Source organism: Bos mutus, chromosome 9 (genome assembly GCF_027580195.1).
Source record: "Bos mutus isolate GX-2022 chromosome 9, NWIPB_WYAK_1.1, whole genome shotgun sequence".
In the NCBI taxonomy this organism is placed as follows: Eukaryota; Metazoa; Chordata; class Mammalia; order Artiodactyla; family Bovidae; genus Bos; species Bos mutus.
In genome coordinates, this window is record NC_091625.1 from 11,285,495 (window position 1) to 11,307,023 (window position 21,529).

Genomic DNA, 21,529 nt, shown 5'->3' on the forward strand with positions numbered 1-21,529 from the left:
TAACTCAGATGACTATTATATCTACTACTGTGGGCAGGAATACCTTAGAAGAAATGGAGTAGCCATCATAGTCAACAAAACAGTCCAAAATGCAGTACTTGGATGCAATCTCAAAAACAACAGAATGATCTCTGTTCATTCCCAAGGCTAACCATTCAATATCACAGTAATCCAAGTCTATGCCCCAACCAGTAATGCTGAAGAAGCTGAAGTTGAATGGTTCTATAAAGACTTACAAAGCCTTCTAGAACTAACACCCAAAAAAGATGTCCTTTTCATTATAGGGGACTGAAATGCAAAAGTAGGAAGTCAAGAAACACCTGGAGTAATAGGCACATTTAGCCTTGGAATACAGAATGAAGCAGGGCAAAGGCTAACAGTGTTTTGCCACGAGAACACACTGGTCATAGCAAACACCCTCTTCCAACAACACAAGAGAAGACTCTACACATGGACGTCATCAAATGGCCAATACCAAAATCAGATTGACTACATTCTTTGCAGCCAAAGATGGATAAGCTCTATACAGTCGGAAAAAAACAAGACAGGGAGCTGACTGTGGCTCAGATCATGAACTCCTTATTGCGAAATTCAGACTTAAATTGAAGAAAGTGAAGAAAACCACTAGGCCATTCAGGTATGACCTAAATCAAATTCTTTAGATTACACAGTGGAAGTGACAAATAGATTCAAGGGATTAGATCTGATAGACAGAGTGCCTGAAGAACTATGGACAGAGGTTTTTGACATTGTACAAGAGGCAGTGATCAAGACCATTCCCAAGAAAAAGAAATGCAAAAAGTCAACATGGTTGTCTGAGGAGGTCTTACAAATAGCAATGAAAAGAAGAGCAGTGAAAGACAAAGGAGAAAAGGAAACATATACTCATTTGAATGCAGAGTTCCAAAGAATAGCAAGGAGAGATAAGAAAGCCTTTCTCAGAGATCAATGCAAAGAAATAGAGGAAAACAATAGAATGGGAAAGACTAGAGATGTCTTCAAGAAAATTTGAAATACCAAGGGAAATTTCATGCAAAGATGAACATAATAAAGGACAGCAATGGTATGGACCTAACAGAAGCAGAAGATATTAAGAGAAGGTGACAAGAATACACAGAACTATACAAAAAAGATGACCAGATAATCACGATGGTGTGATCATTCATCTAGAGCCAGATATCCTGGAATGTGAAGTCAAGTGGGCCTTAGGAAGCATCACTATGAACAAAGCTAGTGGAAATGATGGAATTCCAGTTGAGCTATTTCAAATCCTAAAAGATAATGCTATGAAAGCACTGCACTCAATATGCCAGCAATTTTGAAAAACTCAGCAGTGGCCACAGGACTGGAAAAGGTCAGTTTTCATTCCAATCTCAAAGAAAGGCAATGCCAAAGAATGCTCAAACTACTGCACAATTGCACTCATCTCACATGCAAGTAAAGTAATGCTCAAAATTCTCCAAGCCAGGCTTCAGCAGTATGTGAACCATGATCTTCCAGATGTTCATGCTGGATTTAGAAAAGGTGGAGGAACCAGAGATCAAATTGCTGACATCTGTTGGATCATCAAAAAAGCAAGGGAGTTCCAGAAAAACATCTGCTTCTGCTTTATTGGCTGTGCCAAAGCCGATTGACTGTGTGGTTCACAACAAACTGTGGAAAATTCTTCAAGAGACAGGAATACCAGACTACCTTACCTGCCTCCTGATAAATCTGTATGCAGGTTAAGAAGCAACAGTTAGAACTGGACATGGAACAACAGACTGGTTCCAAATTGGGAAAGAAGTATGTCAGGGTTCTATATTGTCACCCTGCTTATTCAACTTATATGTAGAGTACATCATGAGAAATGCTGGACTGGATGGAGCACAAGCTGAAATCAAGATTGCCGGGAGAAATATCAATAACCTCAGATATGCAGATGATACTACTCTTAGGGCAGAAAGTGAAGAAGAACTAAAGAGCCTGTTGATAAAATTGAAAGAGGAAAGTGAAAAAGTTGGCTTAAAACTCAACATTCAGAACACTAAGATCATGGCATCTGGTCTCATTACTTCATGGCAAATAGATGGGGAAACAAAGGAAACAATGACAGACTTTATTTTCTTGGGCTCCAAAATCACTGCAGATGGTGACTGCAGCCATGAAATTAAAAGACACTTGCTCCTCGGAAGAAAAGTTATGACCAACCTAGACAGCATATTAAAAAGCAGAGACATTACTTTTCCAACAAAGGTCCATCTAGTCAAAGCTATGGTTTTTCTAGTAGTCATGTATGTATGTGAGATTTGGACTGTAAAGAAAGCTTAGCGATGCAGAATTGTGCTTTTGAACTGTCGTGTTGGAAAGAAGTCTTTAGAGCCCCTTGGACAACAAGGAGATCCATCCAATCCATCCTAAAGGAAAAATCAGTCCTGAATATTCACTGGAAGGACTGACACTGTAGCTGAAACCCCAGTACTTTGGCTACCTGATGCGAAGAACTGACTCATTCGAAAAGGCCCTGATCCTGGGAATGTTTGAAGGAAGGAGAAGAAGGGGACAACAGAGGATGAAATGGTTGGATGGCATCACTGACTTGGTGGACATGAGTTTGAATAAACCCCAGGAGTAGGTGATGGACAGGGAGGCCTTGTGTACTGCAGTCCAGGTGGTCACAAAGAGTCAGACATGACTGAACTACTGAACTGATCTAATATTTTCCTATAATTATTTTTAAAGTGTTTATTAAGCCCAAGCTAGGTTCTAAATATAGTATATATTAGAAGATGAGAGAAGTTAGCTTCCCAAGGTAGTGTTAAGTAATAGGATTTGCCCTCAAGTAATTTATACTTTAGCTGTTGAAGATGAAGTATGGATGTATGGATGAATGGATGGATGGATGGATTGATTTATGGATGGATGGATGAACAGATGGATGGTTGGATGGGAGGATGAACAGTAGATGGATACGTTGGTGGCTATGTAGGTCTACAAGATACCCTACTAAAATCAGGTGAATTCCTTAAAAGTTTATATGGAGTTTTTTTTTCACAGAGGGGTAAAAAGTACATAGGTAAAATGGTGTGGAGTTAGGAAGAGCTATGGGGAAAAGAAGAGCTTTAATTTTCCATCAAGAATGAGTATTAATTGTGGAGAAAGAGAGTTTAGGGCATCCCAAACTATGAAAACAACTTGGGTAACCGTTCAGAGTGAGAATGAGCTAGTCAGGCAAAGAGGGCCTTGATTATAGACTCTGGTTTGAGAAGCATGCTTCACAAAGGTTTTGGGGAATATCAACCTATGGAGCAAGATTGGTTCTAGTTTATAAATATCCTTATCCTTCAGAATCAGTAACCAGGTTTTACTCTGAAGGGAGACGTGGAAATAGCTGACTGTGGAGCTATCCAATTGAAAGGTACATTTAAGAATGATGGATTTCTTAGAAGTACCCATGATGGATGATAATAGGGCTTTCCTGGAAAGAAAGAGATCAATTGGAGATGATTAAAATTGACCAGACATGGTTAATAATAGCAAGGACAATGTAGTGGTTAAAAAGAAATGGATGAGAGAGAGAAGCATCTGGAAGGAATAAGCAGCAGCTTTGGTGACAAATGAATGAACCAGAGAAAGGGGGAGAGAGAGAGAGGAAAGAGTCTAAAAACATCTAAGAATTTGAGCCTAGGAGTTCTGTAAGAAAGTTAATGAAAAAATAAGGAAACTGAAAAGATATGTAGCTCTTGGGAATTACATTCCCTAAGATATGCACTTTTTTCTAATGATTTAGGAAGATCCTTAGGAAAGAAGTCTCTGTGGCTTCTTACAGGGGAGAGAAGTATCTGGTAGCATCACAAAGGAAAAGAATGCACACCTAATTTTCAGAATCTAAGGGATGCATCAGGTTGGGGCAGAAGACAGTCTAGTTTTAGCTCTTGGCTGGTTTTTTATCCACAGTAGTAACAACAACTGGAGAAGGCAATGGCACCCCACTCCAGTACTCTTGCCTGGAAAATCCCATGGATGGAGGAGCCTAGTAGGCTGCAGTCCATGGGGTCGCAAAGAGTCAGACACGACTGAGTGACTTCACTTTCACTTTTCACTTTCATGCATTGGAGAAGGAAATGGCAACCCACTCCAGTGTTCTTGCCTGGAGAATCCCAGGGACCGGGAGCCTGGTGGGCTGCCGTCTATGGGGTTGCACAGAGTCGGACACGACTGAAGTGACTTAGCAGCAGCAGTAACAACAACTGCAAAATGTTAACAATTGCAGTTGAGGTGGCTGGGGGATTAATTGTATTTTTCTCTTTAGTTTTCTATATACTTTTCTTGTAATAAAGGTAAACCCCATGAAAGTCATATGTTCTTCTGTCTTAGGCACTTCATGTGTGTTCAGCCCTCACAAAATTTTGTAAAGTACAACAATTATCTTCATTTTATAAATGAGAAAATAGGTACAGAGATTGCTCTGCACCCACACGCACTGATAGTGAAGCAGGATTTGAAATGAGGCAGATTCCAAAGCTTCCTCAGAGGCTTGCTCAGAAGCAACCACTGTTAGTAATTCATTTCAGAATCCACGTGAGAACCTCACTTATGGCTCCCTTCCTGCTCAGTCCTGGGCTGTGCTCTATGAGATTAGAAGACAAGAATGTCATCGTATTTTTATTTTTTTCTTACTGAACTATGGTTGATTTACAATATTGTGTTAGTTTCATGTGAAGAGCATTGTAATTCAGTTATTTTATATAATCTTCAGATTATATTCCGTTACAGATTATTATAAAATATTGGGTATAATTCCCTATGCTGTACAGTAAATTGCTGTTGCTTTTCTATTTTATATATAGCAGTGTAAATTTGTTAATCCCAAACTCCTAATTTATTGCTCTCCCTCTCAGTTCCCCCTTGGTATCTATAAATATGTTTTCTAAGTCTGTGAGTTTGTTTCTGTTTGCATACAGATTCATTTGCATTGCTTTTTGGATTACACATATAAGTTATATCATATAGTATGTCTTTCTCTTTCTGACTTATTTCACTAAGTGTAACATTCTCCAGGTTCACCCATGTTGCTACAAATGGCATTGCTTCATTCTTTTTATGGCTGAGTCATATTCCATGATATATATCACATATTCTTTATTAATTCATCTGTCAGTGGACATTTAGCTTGTTTCCACTATAATAGTGGCTATTGTATTGTAGGTTCAGTTCAGTTGCTCAGTCGTGTCCGACTCTTTGCGACCCCATGAATCACAGCATGCCAGGCCTCCCTGTCATCACCAACTCCGGGAGTTCACTCAGACTCACATCCATTGAGTCAGTGATGCCATCCAGCCATCTCATCCTCGTTGTCTGCTCTTCTCCTGCCCCCAATCCCTCCCAGCATCAGAGTCTTTTCCAATGAGTCAACTCTTCGCATGAGGTGGCCAAAGTACTGGAGTTTCAGCTTTAACATCATTCCTTCCAAAGAAATCCCAGGGCTGATCTCCTTCAGAATGGACTGGTTGGATCTCCTTGCAGTCCAAGGGACTCTCAAGAGTGTTCTCCAACACCACAGTTCAAAAGCATCAATTCTTTGGCTCTCAGCCTTATTCACAGTCCAACTCTCACATCCATACATGACCACAGGAAAAACCATAGCCTTGACTAGACGAACCTTTGTTGGCAAAGTAATGTCTCTGCTTTTGAATATGCTATCTAGGTTGGTCATAACTTTCCTTCCAAGGAGTAAGCGTCTTTTAATTTCATGGCTGCAGTCACCATCTGCAGTGATTTTGGAGCCCCCCAAAATAAAGTCTGACACTGTTTCCACTGTTTCCCCATCTATTTCCCATGAAATGGTGGGACCAGATGCCATGATCTTCATTTTCTGAATGTTGAGCTTTAAGCCAACTTTTTCACTCTCCACTTTCACTTTCATCAAGAGGCTTTTGAGTTCCTCTTCACTTTCTGCCATAAGGGTGGTGTCATCTGCATATCTGAGGTTATTGGTATTTCTCCCAGCAATCTTGATTCCAGCTTGGGTTTCTTCCAGCCCAGCGTTTCTCATGATGTACTCTGCATAGAAGTTAAATAAGCAGGGTAACAATATACAACCTTGACGTACTCCTTTTCCTATTTGGAACCAGCCTGCTGTTCCATGTCCAGTTCTAACTGTTGCTTCCTGACAGTGTTGCTACTGTAAATAGTGTTGTTATGAACCTTGGGATGCATGTATCTTTTGAAATATGGTTTTCTCTGGATATATGCCTAGGAGTGGGATTGCAGGACTATATAGTAACTCTATTTTTAGTTTTTTTAAGGAATATCCTTCCTGTTCTCCATAGTGCCTGCACTAGTTTACATTCCCACCAACAGTGTAGGCAAGAGGAAATTGAAGGCAAAAGGAAAAGGGAATGGCAGAGGATAAGATTGTTAGATAGCATCACTGACTCAACAGACATGAATTTGAACAAACTCAGGGAGACAGTGGGGGACAGAGGAGACTGACGTGGTGCAGTCCATGTGGTCAGAATCAAACACGACTTAGCAACTGAACATCAAAAGTTTAAGAGGGTTGCCTTTTCTCCACATTTATTAGTTGCAGAATTTTTGATGCTGACCATTCTAACTGGTATGAGTTGAAACCTCACTGTAGCTTTGATTTGCATTTCTCTAATATTTAGTGACGCTTGAACATCTTTTCATGTGCTGGTTGGTCATCTGTACGTCTTCTTTGGAAAAATATCTATTCAGTTCTTCTGCTCAGTTTTGTTGTTGTTGTTGTTTATTTTTGGTATTGAGTTGCATGAGATTTCTGTATATTTTTGACATTAATCCCTTGTTAGTCACATCATTTGGAAATATTTTATCCCATTCTGTGGGTTGTCTTTTCCATCAGTTGATACTTTTTCTTTGCTGTGATGTCAGTGTCCTTGATTTGGAGAATTCACGCTAGTTGGGAGTTTGGGGCATAATATACATAGTCAGGCAATAAGTTTCATTGTCCATGGAGTTGACCACAAGTTGGAACAAATTCATGGAGAATATAAAACTGGATTGATTTGGAAGAATGTAAAGAATTGCTCTCATGACTTTTGCACCTAAATTTTCTCAAATATGAAGTAAGTAGATTCTTATTGTTTTGCTTGCAGAAAGGAGAGGTTGTATTTAAATTAAAGATGCGCTTCAACAATATTTTAAAAGCATACCAGTTATTTGTTGATAAACTGTGTGTTGCTTTGTGATGTGTTTTCTTTGGTTGTCTTGGTTGATTTAAAAAAGAAACTATTAATTTTTCAAATGTTTTTATCTTCCCACCTACAATGTTAACTTCTTGAAGGTGGAGCTCGTATGAAAGTCCTTGGTCTTCTGTAATGCATAATACTGTGCTACACCATTTCAGCTTGGTATAAATACCTTTCTTTTGATTTGAATTATGATTTGGTTTGATTTGAATAACAAAGTCCAATTGCAAATGATTTCAAAATGGATCCCTTTATGTCCTTATTGGGAATGGTAAACTGGTCTGATAAACATGAAAAATTAGAGAATATGGAGAATTGGGGAGGATAATGAAAGCCTCTTTCATTCATCCCTTAGATTTTTCTAGCTCTGCCTTTCCATGCAAAGCAGCAGAGCTGTTTCTCCATCTGTTATCCTTTGAAATATTAGTTGAAATACTTAGGCTGGTCCTTTGTGGAGTCATTCACTCTGAGAGTTCAGGGGATAGTTTTGGGTCATATTTATGAGAAAAGTTCAGACTTGGAAAAAGTATGACTTTGAGTTATATTTAATTGTTTCTGTGTATATCTCTGTGTGTAGATTAAATTTATCATTCTTTGCAATTATGTTTAGTGGGATCTCATGTATCACCATACTCTGCTGCAGCCAGCATAGAGCTTTATACGTAAGTGTACTTAAGTACCATGTTATTTGGACCAAGTAAAACAGAACTGAATATGTTAATTTCTTCCAGTTGTGTGCCCCCCACCCCCACCCCAAACAGCATCTTCCACCTTCCCTCCTCTGTTCATGCTATTTCCATCCTCTGAGTCATCTGGACAGGAACCCCTGGTTACTTTCCACTCTTGCTTCGTTGGGTCCTTGGTGTCAGTCACTGAGTCCCATCAGCTCCATTTCTGAACTGCCTTTCATACCTGCTCCAACTTTCCATCCTCACTGTCATCCTCCTATTTCTCTTCTTCTCTGTCACCTGGAGTCAGAAACCTAGGTGTCCTTTGTATATCCCATTCATTCTCCAGTCAAAACCATCCCATGCAGCTTTGGACAGAGTAGCTGCCCCCCCTTGGAGGCCTTCAGCCTGAAAATCATCCCACACCTTTCACTGCCCAGTAACTGCCTATGTATGCTTTTAAGATGTTCTTTCCTAAATTTTACATTCATTATATTCCTTTCTGATTCAAAAATGCATTTTGGTTTGCAGTTACATGTCAAGTTAAGCCCAAAATCCAATGTCTGTATTTCCTGGCTTGTCCTCATCTTCATTTCTGTTATGTTTCTGCATGCTTTTAGCAATATACCAAAACTCATAAAACACTCTAATTTTTTTACTTATTGGTTGATCTGTTATAAATTGCTGTTACTGAAAATTTTAACAACTGTAATCAGAATGTATTAGAAATAAGGGGACTATAATCTGATTTCTGCAATGTGTTTATATCTGAGATTGAGGAGAAGGCAAAAGGCTTGAGAAACATCTCCCTACTCTGAAACTCTTAATTGTTAGGTGGTATAGAGGGACACTTAGACAGGAAAATGAGAGGTAAAAGTTTCCAACATGCCCACCATAAGGACTGCAAGCTAAAGTTAAGAGGATGGTCTTTAAGAAAATAGGATGGGGAAAAGAAAGGAAGCTTTACTGCTGCGGCCACACTGGGAGAAATAAGGGAGTCTCCACAGAAGCAGCACACGTACATTCTCCTGGAAGGATACAGGGATCCACAGTCATACAAACTTGGACTATCTTCTCACAATTTTTGGTTTAAAAACCATTGCCACATTAAAGCTCAGCTCATTTTCTTGCCTTGGAGGAAGTGTTATTCTTCCTTTTCTGATGCTCAAACTGGCTAAATCATTACTAAATGATAGAGTAATAGACCTCTGACTCTAATCCTCCTTTTATTGCATTGCACAGGGATGGATAGGACCTTCAGTAACTTGTCTTAAAAGTCAAGGTTGCAAACCTCCAGTATTCTGTCTGTCATCATCATCATCTTTCTATCTCTATCACCTATCATCTCTCCATATACAGGCTATGGATGTTGTATAAAAGGCATGACTGACCACAGACCCTTCCCACATCCCCCTGCCCTGTTCATCCATACCCCCACCTTCTCCTCCCTCACATACACAGACACCTTATACTCCAGCAGAATAGACTTTCCTGCTGTTCACTACACAGAAAATGATTCATAACGGAAATTTTTCTTTTTAGGATAATGTATGTATAGTTAAGGGCTTCCCTGTTGGCTCATGGAGAAGGAAATGGCAACCCACTCCAGTATTCTTGCCTGAAAAATTCCATGGGTTTAGGAGCCTGGTGGGCTACAGTCCATGGGGTCGCAAAGAGTCAGACATGACTGAGCGACTTCACTTTCTTTCTCGTGGCTCAGACAGTAAAGAATCTGCCTGAAATGCAGGAGACCAGGGTTCGATCCCTAGGGTGGGAAGATCCACTGGAGAAGGGAATGACAACCTACTCCAATATTCCTTCCCAGAGAAATTCATGGACAGAGGAGCCTGGCAGTATAGAGTCTATGGTGTCACAAAGAGTCGGACACAACTGAGCAACCAACACTCACATGTACAGTTATCTTACTCTTTTTCTTATCTAACGTGTATCCCTACATGTTTCTGTTGGATAAAGTCAGGAAGTATTTCTGTGGGATTTGAAATGACATAGTAAGACTTGTGTCTTATGAAGGTAAGCTTTAGACTTTAAATGAGAAATGGTTTAGAAGTGGAGATGGTGGAATTAGGGCAGCTAGACTGGAGGTGAAGGCAAGAGGCAGAATGAGTGATGATGTGTGTACTGGGGCCCAGAGAGTGCCTGGAAATGGGGAACAGTTGGAGAGAGAACAGCTAGACAGGATCACTGGTTATAGATGCTAAATAAGGAGAAAGTAGAAACGACTCTGAAATTTCTTGCTTTGGTATTGGAGTGCTTGGGGATTCTCTTAGCTGGGAGGTAAATGTCTGATGTGCAGCAGGTTGGAATGAATGAGGATAACTGTGGAGGTCTATGTGGGACATGTTAAGTTTGATGTTATGTGGCCAAGTGTGCATTAAGAATATTTAGCCACCAGTACAGCATGGACACTGACAATGAAAATGACATACAAACCAATGGAAATGGATAACAGCCATCAGCCAGCAGGCATTGGCACTGTATGACAGTGCTTTCAAGTCAGCAACAATATCCAACCCACAACTTTGGGTCTGGGACACAGGAGAGAATTTGGGTCTGAAGATTTCAGAGTCCTTGACTCAGGTGATATTGATATTCTAGGAGTAAGTGAGATCATCTGCGGAGTATTTGAAGCAGAGGGTGAATGATGCATCCATAGTATATTAATATTTACAAGATGAGAAGGAGAAGTAAAAGTAGGAAAGAAGAAAAAGATGAAGTGGTTAGATTTTGTGTATTGTGGAGATGATGGATTTTCTTGCTTCCACTTCAACCACCACATTTTTTCTGATGGACCAGTACTTTTGAATTGTGTTGGAGAAGACTCTTGAGAGTCCCCTCCTAGCAAGGAGATCCAACCAGTCCATCCTAAAGGAGATCAGTCCTGAATATTCATTGGAAGGACTGATGCTGAAGCTGAAACTCCAATAGTTTGGCCACCTGATGCAAAGAACTGACTTATTTGAAAAGACCCTGATGCTGGGAAAGATTGAAGGTGGGAGGAGAAGGGGATGACAGAGGATGAGATGGTTGGATGGCGTCATCAACTCGATGGACATGAGTTTGAGTAAGCTCAGGGAGTTGGTGATGGACAGGGAGGCCTGGCGTGTTGTAGTCCATGGGGTCAGAGTTGAATATGACTGAGCAACTGAACTGAACTGACTGAATTGTTCTGTTAGAAGTGAGGTTATATAGGGGCTTCTATAAAATAACAGTCACCACAGAGATTGGAGGCTTGAACTTTTGTGCAATGGGAAGACCACCCTTCGTTGGACTGATGGGTTGACTAGATATATCATTATCACTCCAGGAGCACCTGCTGGGAATGAAAACAAAGATAATCAGTCAAGGAAGGCAGAGGGCTTATCAGGGCTCAAAGATGACTTCCCAGCAGCCTCTCTGACTTCAGCCAGTGATGGAGAAGAAAGGACTGGGAATAAAAAGTGGCCTGTGTGTGTCATTGACTGTGTCCTTAGCACACTTCTGCTGTTGTGATATTTCTCAAACATGATAATAGAAGCAATTATGAGATGATGAGAAAGCATTTGCATTTGAACAGTGAGTTGTTCTAGTTCTGTTTCCCAAGGAGTTCCTGAGGAAACCGAGGCTACCACAGTCCATATGGTCTGGAAAAGAACACCACGCTCAGGCTCAAATATGTGTGGGTCAGCAAACTGCTGTTTTGTTTTTTTTTTTTCCCTTAGGATTCTGAAAGGTTGCTTAATCATTTGTCTTGTTATTGCAAATGTTATCATAATAATTATAAATGTCCTTTGCTTTCTAGGGCAGCCAATCTAAATTTTTCCAGTTGACATCAAGATCCAGGCTACCCTACCTGCAATAACATCCCCTCCCACATCTAGGTGCCCTCAGATTATACATCTCAGATTATACATCTCAGATTATACCACTCGGATTATACATCTCAGGTTATACCACTCAGATTATACCACCAGATTATACCACTCCGATTATACAAGATCCAGGCTACCCTACCTGCAGTAACATCCCCTCGCACATCTAGGTGCCCTCAGATTATACCACCAGATTATACATCTCAGATTATACCACTCAGATTATACCACCAGATTATACCACTCAGATTATACAAGATCCAGGCTACCCTACCTGCAGTAACATCCCCTCCCACATCTAGGTGCCCTCAGATTATACCACCAGCTTTACTTTCAAGGCTCTAAGTCTGTGATTGTCACACGGGCACAGCATGTTGACTCCCACTGCCATATCTTTGTCTTACTTCATTCCTCAAAATTCCATCCAATTTCTGCTTTCCTATCCAAGGTGTTTTGAGTCCATGAGACCTAAATTCATATATCCAAGATTCTTATATCGGGAAAAACTTTCAAAGCAACTGTGTATACCTGATAATCCTACTTGTGGGAATAGGTCTGAGAGAAATACAGCGCCAATACATAGAGATGTATCTGCAAGGATGTTTATTTCAACAAATTGGATAAACAGTGATAGGAAAATGGCTAAATAACTTATGGTACTGCATATAGAGTTCAGTTGTTGCTACAGCCACAATGTCACATGTATGTACCTAAGCTGAATTGAGTCTAATTATTGCACAAATTATTAAGCAACTTGTAAAGCACAGGTACATGCCTAGCAAAAGAGATCTTGGCTCTGAGCAGCAGCATGGTTTACCAGATTGTAAACAGCTCAGCGTCAGCCCTGTAGCTCAAGGTGTGCATGGGCAGTGGAAGACATGTGCAAGGTTACATCAATAGGGTTAGACTTATTGATAGTGGCTCCTTAGGCAGGTGGGGCTGCAGCAGGGCAGAGCTGTTCTATGTGAAAACTGTCTTGTGTGAATTGTCCTAATAAAGAAGTATTACTTTCATCACTAAAATGACTGGAGTGTAAAATACTGCTTTTCTAGTAGAGACACCAGCACATATTACATAGCTCAATATTTGGTAACTACTGTGGTCATTATTTGGAGAAGGACATGGCAACCCACTCCAGTGTTCTTTCCTGGAGAATCCCAGGGATGGAGGAGGCTGGTGGGCTGCTGTCTATGGGGTTGCACAGAGTCGGACACGACTGAAGTGACTTAGCAGCAGCAGCAGCAGCAGCAGCAGCAGAAGCAGTGGTCATTATGACTGTTTCAAGTTCAGGAAACTCTGGAAACAGCATCTATCCTCTCCAAATTTGGACCGTAGAAACACTTGTGTGGACAGTTCATTTATAATACATGAAATTGCATGGACAGGTCTTCATTCCCTGTGGCCTTACCTGCAAGGAAGTTTTGTTTTGTTTCAAAAACATAGTATTTTTAAGGTGGAGTCACATTATACGCTTAGCTTACTTTATTGAGTAGTATCAGAAAATGGAATTGCAAGCAAAATGTTGACAGATAATTGCATTTGTTTCTTTTAATGAAAAGTCATTTATTTCTGAGCCACAAGCTCTTGATTATGCTTGGTGGTGACCATTGATCGATTCCTTTGTTGAAGAATACCTGCTTTGTTGAGCAGGTATATGTGAGCATCTGCTGTATACCACCAGGCACCTCTGTGAGGTCCAGGAACACAATAGTGAAGAGGACAGACCAGACCCACCCTGGAGTGGAATTTGTTTTCAGTTGGGGGAGGCACTCCAATACAGTTATATAGATTTAGATTTGCAAATATGTATAGATAAATAGATCAAATAATTGGAGATTGTGATAGGCACTAGGAATTTAACAAGTAGGTATGATGGTAGAAAATAACGGAAGCACATACTTAGCACAAATGTCAGAGATGGACTCTGTAGACACCTGGACCCCGCAAATGAGAAGCTGGGATGAGGGTTCCCCGGCAGGAGGCACACAAGCTCCCAGTGGGAACAACCATGCTCTGTGACCCAGGATGGATGGAGCAGCCGGAGCAGGGTTGGAGGAGCAGACCTTAGCTGGAGCACAGTAAGAACTGGGCTTATTCCAAGTCTGATGGTAAGATTCCCAAATAATAGCATCTATGAATAATATCCGGCCATAGCCTTAGAAGTCTTCATGAAATATATTTTAAGCAGTTAAGGTAATTATGGAGAGTTTTCGTATTTAAGAAAGTATATCTCAGAATGCTTTAAGATATACTTCTGAGTCAAGTGCTACTTGTTGTTCATAAATAATATTTAAAGAATTAATGTGAATACAGAAAAACCAGTGAATCTTTTCCAAGGTGAAAGTGACCAGCCTCATCTCAATTCTGTTCCTTTTGTCTAGAATTCGCCTCTCTAAGCCACACTGAAAGGAATGTAGTAACTGCTTTATTTTTACAAATGACTTCCTTTAAATTGCAGGTTTTATTTTTGAAATTGCCTCAATACTCTGTGAGTCACTTGTCTTTTTATATTAAAAAAAAAAAAAACTTTAAACAATTTGACAGCATTTTATGTCATTTACTCAGACCATCTGAATGTGTTTTTTAAAATGTCTAAGATTGTACCATTTGCTTGACCATGTCCTTTATTTCAGTAGCACATCCTATTCTTTGCATTTTTTAGGTTATATAAATGCCTGTATCTTTAGCAGATATTCCCCAAATTAAGCATAGTTCATTCAGCATTTATTAACTCATCATACATAAGCAGGTGCTCCGTGCAAAATGTACTTAAGTAAAGGAATCATCAGTGAAATCAAACCTGTTCCTACCTTCAAGGATACTCAATTAATAACAGTTTCAGTCTAATACTGAAATACAAAGTAGAGCATATTGTATGGTACCTATACAGAAGGGGGCAGGAAAATACTGTAAGAATTTAGGGAAGGCATAGACGGAATGGCAGCTACAAATACATTGTAACAGGAATCAAACTGACATTACAGAAAGAGCCTTAGACTCCACAGTATACTAAGATAATGTTCAAAATATTATTTTCCTCTGTAACAATTTAAAGTATTAAGATTTCACTGTGCTTTGTATTATGTACCTCTCTAGTCAAAGTGGTATTATAAACAATCTGTGACAATGAATCAGTGTTAATCATAAATCCTTGATCCTCTGCAATGTGCTTGAAAACACACACAAACCATTTGGGTTACAAATCTTTAACATCTGTTAGAAAGAATTTCTCATGTGCACTCAGAATTTTTTAAAATTTTCCCCCTGTATGCATTGTACTGGTTGTTGACCACCAGATACCACATTGCAAATATCTTTTCTTATATTCCCATATACCTAAATAATGATATTTGTAACAGAAGACATTTATTCTTTATTGATTAGAAAAACAGAAAGAAGAAATTATTTCCAGCCACCACAACATATGCAAAGGTGTGCTCATCTGTCCACTCTGCTTTACTCTTAGATCAGATCAGATCAGTCAATCAGTCGTGTCCAACTCTTTGCGACCCCATGAATTGCAGCACGCCAGGCCTCCCTGTCCATCACCAACTCCCAGAGTTCACTCAGACTCACGTCCATCGAGTCAGTGATGCCATCCAGCCATCTCATCCTCTGTCGTCCCCTTCTCCTCCTGCCCCCAATCCCTCCCAGCATCAGAGTCTTTTCCAATGAGTCAGCTCTTCACATGAGGTGGGCGAAGTACTGGAGTTTCAGCTTTAGCATCATTCCTTCCAAAGAAATCCCAGGGCTGATCTCCTTCAGAATGGACTGGTTGGATCTCCTTGCAGTCCAAGGGACTGCCAAGAGTCTTCTCCAACACCACAGTTCAAAAGCATCAATTCTTCAGTGCTCAGCCTTCTTCACAGTCCAACTCTCACATCCATACATGACCACTGGAAAAACCATAGCCTTGACTAGATGGACCTTTGTGGGCAAAGTAACGTCTCTGCGTTTGAATATGCTATCTAGGTTGGTCATAACTTTCCTTCCAAGGAGTAAGCGTCTTTTAATTTCATGGCTGCAGTCACCATCTGTAGTGATTTTGGAGCCCAGGAAAATAAAGTCTGACACTGTTTCCACTGTTTCTCCATCTATTTCCCATGAAGTGATGGGACCGGATGCCATGATCTTCGTTTTCTGAATGTTGAGCTTTAAGCCAACTTTTTCACTCTCCACTTTCACTTTCATCAAGAAGCTTTGTAGTTCCTCTTCACTTTCTGCCATAAGGGTGGTGTCATCTGCATATCTGAGGTTATTGATATTTCTTCCAGCAATCTTGACTCCAGCTTGTGCTTCCTCCAGTCCAGCGTTTCTCATGATGTCCTCTGCATATAAGTTAAATAAACAGGGTGACAATATACAGCCTTGACATACTCCTTTTCCTATTTGGAACCAGTCTGTTGTTCCATGTCCAATTCTAACTATTGCTTCCTGACCTGCATACAAATTTCTCAAGAGGCAGATCAGGTGGTCTGGTATTCCCATCTCTTTCAGAATTTTCCACAGTGTGTTGTGATCCACACAGTCAAAGGCTTTGGCATAGTCAATAAAGCAGAAATCGATGTTTTTCTGGAACTCTCTTGCTTTTTCCAAGATCCAGCGGATGTTGGCAATTTGATCTCTAGTTCCTCTGCCTTTTCTAAAACCACCTTGAACATCAGGAAGTTCATGGTTCACATATTGCTGAAGCCTGGCTTGGAGAATTTTGAGCATTACTTTACTAGCATGTGAGATGAGTGCAATTGTGTGGTAGTTTGAGCATTCTTTGGCATTGCCTTTCTTTGGGATTGGAATGAAAACTGACCTTTTCCAGTCCTGTGGCCACTGCTGAGTTTTCCAAATTTGCTGACATATTGAGTGAAGCACATTCACAGCATCATCTTTCAGGATTTGAAATAGCTCAACTGGAATTCCATCACCTCCACTAGCTTTGTTCATAGTGATGCTTTCGAAGGCCCATTTGACTTCACATTCCAGGATGTCTGGCTCTAGGTCAGTGATCACACCATCGTGATTATCCGGGTCATGAAGATCTTTTTTGTATAGTTCTTCTGTGTATTCTTGCCACCTCTTATTAATATCTTCTGCTTCTGTTAGGTCCATACCATTTCTGTCCTTTATCGAGCCCATCTTTGCATGAAATGTTCCTTTGGTATCTCTGATTTTCTTGAAGAGATCTCTAGTCTTTCCCATTCTGTTGTTTCCCTCTATTTCTTTGAATTGATCACTGAAGAAGGCTTTCTTATCTCTTCTTGCTATTCTTTGGAACTCTGCATTCAGATGCTTATATCTTTCCTTTTCTCCTTTGCTTTTCACTTCTCTTCTTTTCACAGCTATTTGTAAGGCCTCCCCAGACAGCCATTTTGCTTTTTTGCATTTCTTTTCCATGGGGATGGTCTTGATCCCTGTCTCCTATACAATGTCACGAACCTCATTCCATAGTTCATCAGGCACTCTATCTATCAGATCTAGGCCCTTAAATCTATTTCTCACTTCCACTGTATAATCATAAGGGATTTGATTTAGGTCTAGTGGTTTTCCCCACTTTCTTCAATTTAAGTCTGAATTTGGCAATAAGGAGTTCATGGTCTGAGCCACAGTCAGGTCCTGGTCTTGTTTTTGCTGACTGTATAGAGCTTCTGCATCTTTGGCTGCAAAGAATATAATCAATCTGATTTCAGTGTTGACCATCTGGTGATGTCCATGTATAGAGACTTCTCTTGTGTTGTTGGAAGAGGGTGTTTGCTATGACCAGTGCATTTTCTTGGCAAAACTCTATTAGTCTTTGACCCTGCTTCATTCCATATTCCAAGGCCAAATTTGCCTGTTACTCCATGTGTTTCTTGACTTCCTACTTTTGCATTCCAGTCCCCTATAATGAAAAGGACATCTTTTTTGGGTGTTAGTTCTAAAAGGTCTTCTAGGTCTTCATAGAACCATTCAACTTCAGCTTCTTTAGTGTTACTGGTTGGGGCATAGACTTGGATTACTGTGATATTGAATGGTTTGCCTTGGAAACAAACAGAGATCATTCTGTCGTTTTTGAGAATGCATCCAAATACTGCATTTCGGACTCTTTTGTTGACCATGATGGCAACTCCATTTCTTCTGAGGGATTCCTGCCCGCAGTAGTAGATATAATGGTCATCTGAGTTAAATTCACCCATTCCAGTCCATTTCAGTTCGCTGATTCCTAGAATGTCGACATTCACTCTTACCATGTCTTGTTTGACCACTTCCAATTTGCCTTGATTCATGGACCTGACTTTCCAGGTTCCTATGCAATATTGCTCTTTACAGCATTGGACCTTGCTTCTATCACCAGTCACATCCACAGCTGGGTATTCTTTTTGCTTTGGCTCCATCCCTTCATTCTTTCTGGAGTTATTTCTCCACTGATCTCCAGTAGCATACTGGGCACCTACTGACCTGGGGAGTTTCTCTTTCAGTATCCTATCATTTTGCCTTTTCATACTGTTCATGGGATTCTCAAGGCAAGAATACGGAAGTGGTTTGCCATTCCCTTCTCCAGTCGACCACATTCTGTCCGACCTCTCCACCATGACCCGCCCATCTTGGTTGCCCCACGGGCATGGCTTAGTTTCATTGAGTTAGACAAGGCTGTGGTCCTTGTGTGATTAGATTGACTAGTTTTCTGTGAGTATGGTTTCAGTGTGTTTGCCCTCTGATGCCCTCTTGCAACACCTACCGTCTTACTTGGGTTTCTCTTACCTTGGGCGTGGGTATCTCTTCACAGCTGCTCCAGCAAAGCACAGCCATTGCTTCTTACCTTGGATGAGGGGTATCTCCTCACCGCCCCCCTTTCTGACCTTCAACATGGGATAGCTCCTCTAGGCCCTCCTGCGCCCACGCAGCCTTGGAAGTGGGGTTGAACCCCTGGCCACCGCCCCTGGCCTTGGGCATGGGGTTGCTCCTCCCGGCCGCCACCCTCTGCCTCGGGCATGGGGGCGTGGGGTAGCTCCTCCTGCCCGCCGGCCCTGGCCTCAGGCTTGGGGCATGGGGTATCTCCTCCCAGCCACCGCCCCTGACCTTGGACGTGGGGTAACTTTACTCTTAAAAGTATACCAAATAGAAAAATAAAAATTTAGAGCTGAAAGAGGTTTACAGGATCATCCAATCTACATCCATGCTTGAACAGAGACATTGAGGTGCAGAGGTAAAATTACCCCACTGCCCAGTGTTACTTGGGAAGAGAGTGGTAAAGCTGATTCCAAGCCTGGGCTGCTTGCTTTCTCCAACATGGACACAGGTGCTGATTTTCCAGGGAAGATGCTACGACAGTCAAGGTTTATCCAAAGAATGTGCTGTACAGTTTTTTTTTTTTTTTTTTTTAATTTTAAAATAATCACATTTTATTTTCAGTTGACTTTTAATTGGAATTTAAATGAGCAAGTGCATTTTAATCAGAGTCTTCTTATCTAAATATATAGAAGACAGTTAAGGGAGAAATTGGATTTAACAAAACCAGTTGAGGTGTTGATTGGTCATGAGTGAAGCTTCTTCTTCATGTTCAGGTGGTCAGAACACAGGCATGCTCTATAAAGAGAGGTTTCTGAGTCTTAGATCCCAACATTTTAAAGAAAGAAGACTGTTTTGCCTATGGTTCTCAGATATTACCTTGTCACAAGGTCTGTCAAGGCCTCTGTGTTCTGTGACTTTAAATTGTTGTTGTTGCTTCCAAAGCTATGAGGAAAGGGCAAGAAAGCTCCAGGTGGAACCTGCTGACATCTGTCTGTTTGTTTTAAAAGTCCACGGCAGCAAAATAGAAACATAAACAGGAGTGATGCTATTTTGGTGTGATTGGCATCTTGACTAATTGCCGAATACTTTTTTAAATGGGAAGATGCCTGGGTAGAAGTCAATCATAATGCAGAAGGCCTCTTCATCTCCTTCCTGTCTTTGGTGTAGATGGAGAAAACAATCACAAATTAGTCTAGCCAACCTGGTCAGCTTAGAACTTCTAGAGTGAAAGCTTTGTATAAGCTGCAGGTTGGCCCCAGATAAATAGTTATTCTTCTCCAGATTTATCATTATTTATTATAAGGCTTCCCTGGTGGCTCAGAGGTTAAAGCCTCTGCCTGCAATGTGGGAGACCTGGGTTCGATCCCTGGGTTGGGAATATCCCCTGGAGAAGGAAATGGAAACCCACTCCAGTACTCTTGCCTGGAGAATCCCATGGACAGAGGAGCCTGGTGGGCTACAGTCCACAGGGTCTCAAAGAGTCGGACTCGACTGAGGGACTTCGCTTTTACTTTTTTTCATTATAAACTTCACACTGTTTGATTCGTGAAGGATTCTGTCTAAGCTTTCACACAGTGGTAGGCTGGAGGTTATTTTCTTAGAATTTTCAAAGTTGGATTTCTTTTGAAAATTATGGCTAACATATGTACATTATATATTATTTCAGTCACAAGCAGACTTCTTTTACATTGTCATGGGTTGAATGAATGCTGTTCAAGAACTTTTGAAACATTTTTATGTGATTTTTGGGAAGTGCTTTATTTCCTAAAAACGGTTCTCAGATGACTATAATTGACTCCTAAGTCAGTGAGAGTGGAGAATTATTCATTACTTTGTTTTATCAAAACAGTTTATGGAAGATAGGAACTAGAATTCCCCAGAACCTTTTGTTTATTTTCACCTCCTTTGTCATTTTAAATGTAGAGGGTTTATGTGGGGGTATTCAGTATTATACTTTAAACTTGATCTTCAAAAAATAAAGCCAAACCATTTGGGGTTTGGTGAAACATTTTGTTAGAGAAAATGTTTCCATCAAATACATGTAGTAGAAACCCATGGAATAAGTCAACAGTTCACGTAATGTCTGGAAGGATTAATGTGCTGAGAGTAAGTGACTGCTTGCAAGAAGCATCAAAGATAAGATGGACCATGGATGAAACATTCTAATAGACCCTGGACAAGTCAGTGGACAATGTCACAGGTATATATGTGTGTGTATATATATATATATATATATAGTCATTGTCTCAATACAGATTTTTAATTGCTTAGGAATGGGCTTGACGGATATCTTCTCTCACCCCCTGAATTTCTCTCTATTCCTGAGCTTTATCTGTAAGGTGTCTTTTGTACTCATATTTTGGACTCAGCTATCCCAATGGTGTCTTTCGGACTCAGCTAATACTCCACCCAAATCAACTATTCTTTGAAAGGGGAAAATAAAATGAACAAGAAGGAGCACTGTCACTATTGTCAGCGGAATGGATGGAGACTGCATTTTAAACATATTTAAATGATGTATGCTGATTTTCTCCTGAAATTATCTAGCATGCTCTGTCTCTAAGTTGGGCTGCAATACTTAGTGTTCAAGGAAGAAGAGGTGCGTGTACTGCCTAGTAAGAAAATGTCATCATTCTGTTTCTGCATCTCAGTGCTGACTCTTAATACGGTTTTCAGCAAAGAAAATATTCTGAAATATAAGCTTTGTTAGGAAGTAATTGATTTTTGGAATTGTCTTAGATCCATTAGCATATCAGGAACTCTGCTAAGGTGATAGAATTTTCTTACAGTGAAGGATGAATGCTCCTTCTGCCATGCAGGCTGAGCCATACTTCCCTTGCTCCTCTGGGATGAAAGGACCCGTGGTGTAGGGGAAGCACCCAGAGCCATTCCCCAGGTGTGGTTTCTTATAACGAGAGAGGAGATGAGGCAGAACTCTGCAAGACTGAGCTTCCTAAAAGGCTCTGTTAGAAATCAAAAGAAAATAATTTAGAAATGAGTGATTCTAATTGGAATT

General features: G+C 40.5%; 1 protein-coding gene across 1 annotated transcript in view; it reads left to right on the forward strand.

Annotated features, from left to right (window-relative positions):
• RIMS1 (regulating synaptic membrane exocytosis 1) overlaps nt 1-21,529 on the forward strand; it is a 599,571-nt gene that overhangs the window by 123,891 nt on the left and 454,151 nt on the right. The window contains 1 exon segment of the mRNA XM_070376186.1: nt 6,174-6,177. Within this exon segment, the coding sequence (XP_070232287.1) occupies nt 6,174-6,177 (4 nt within the window).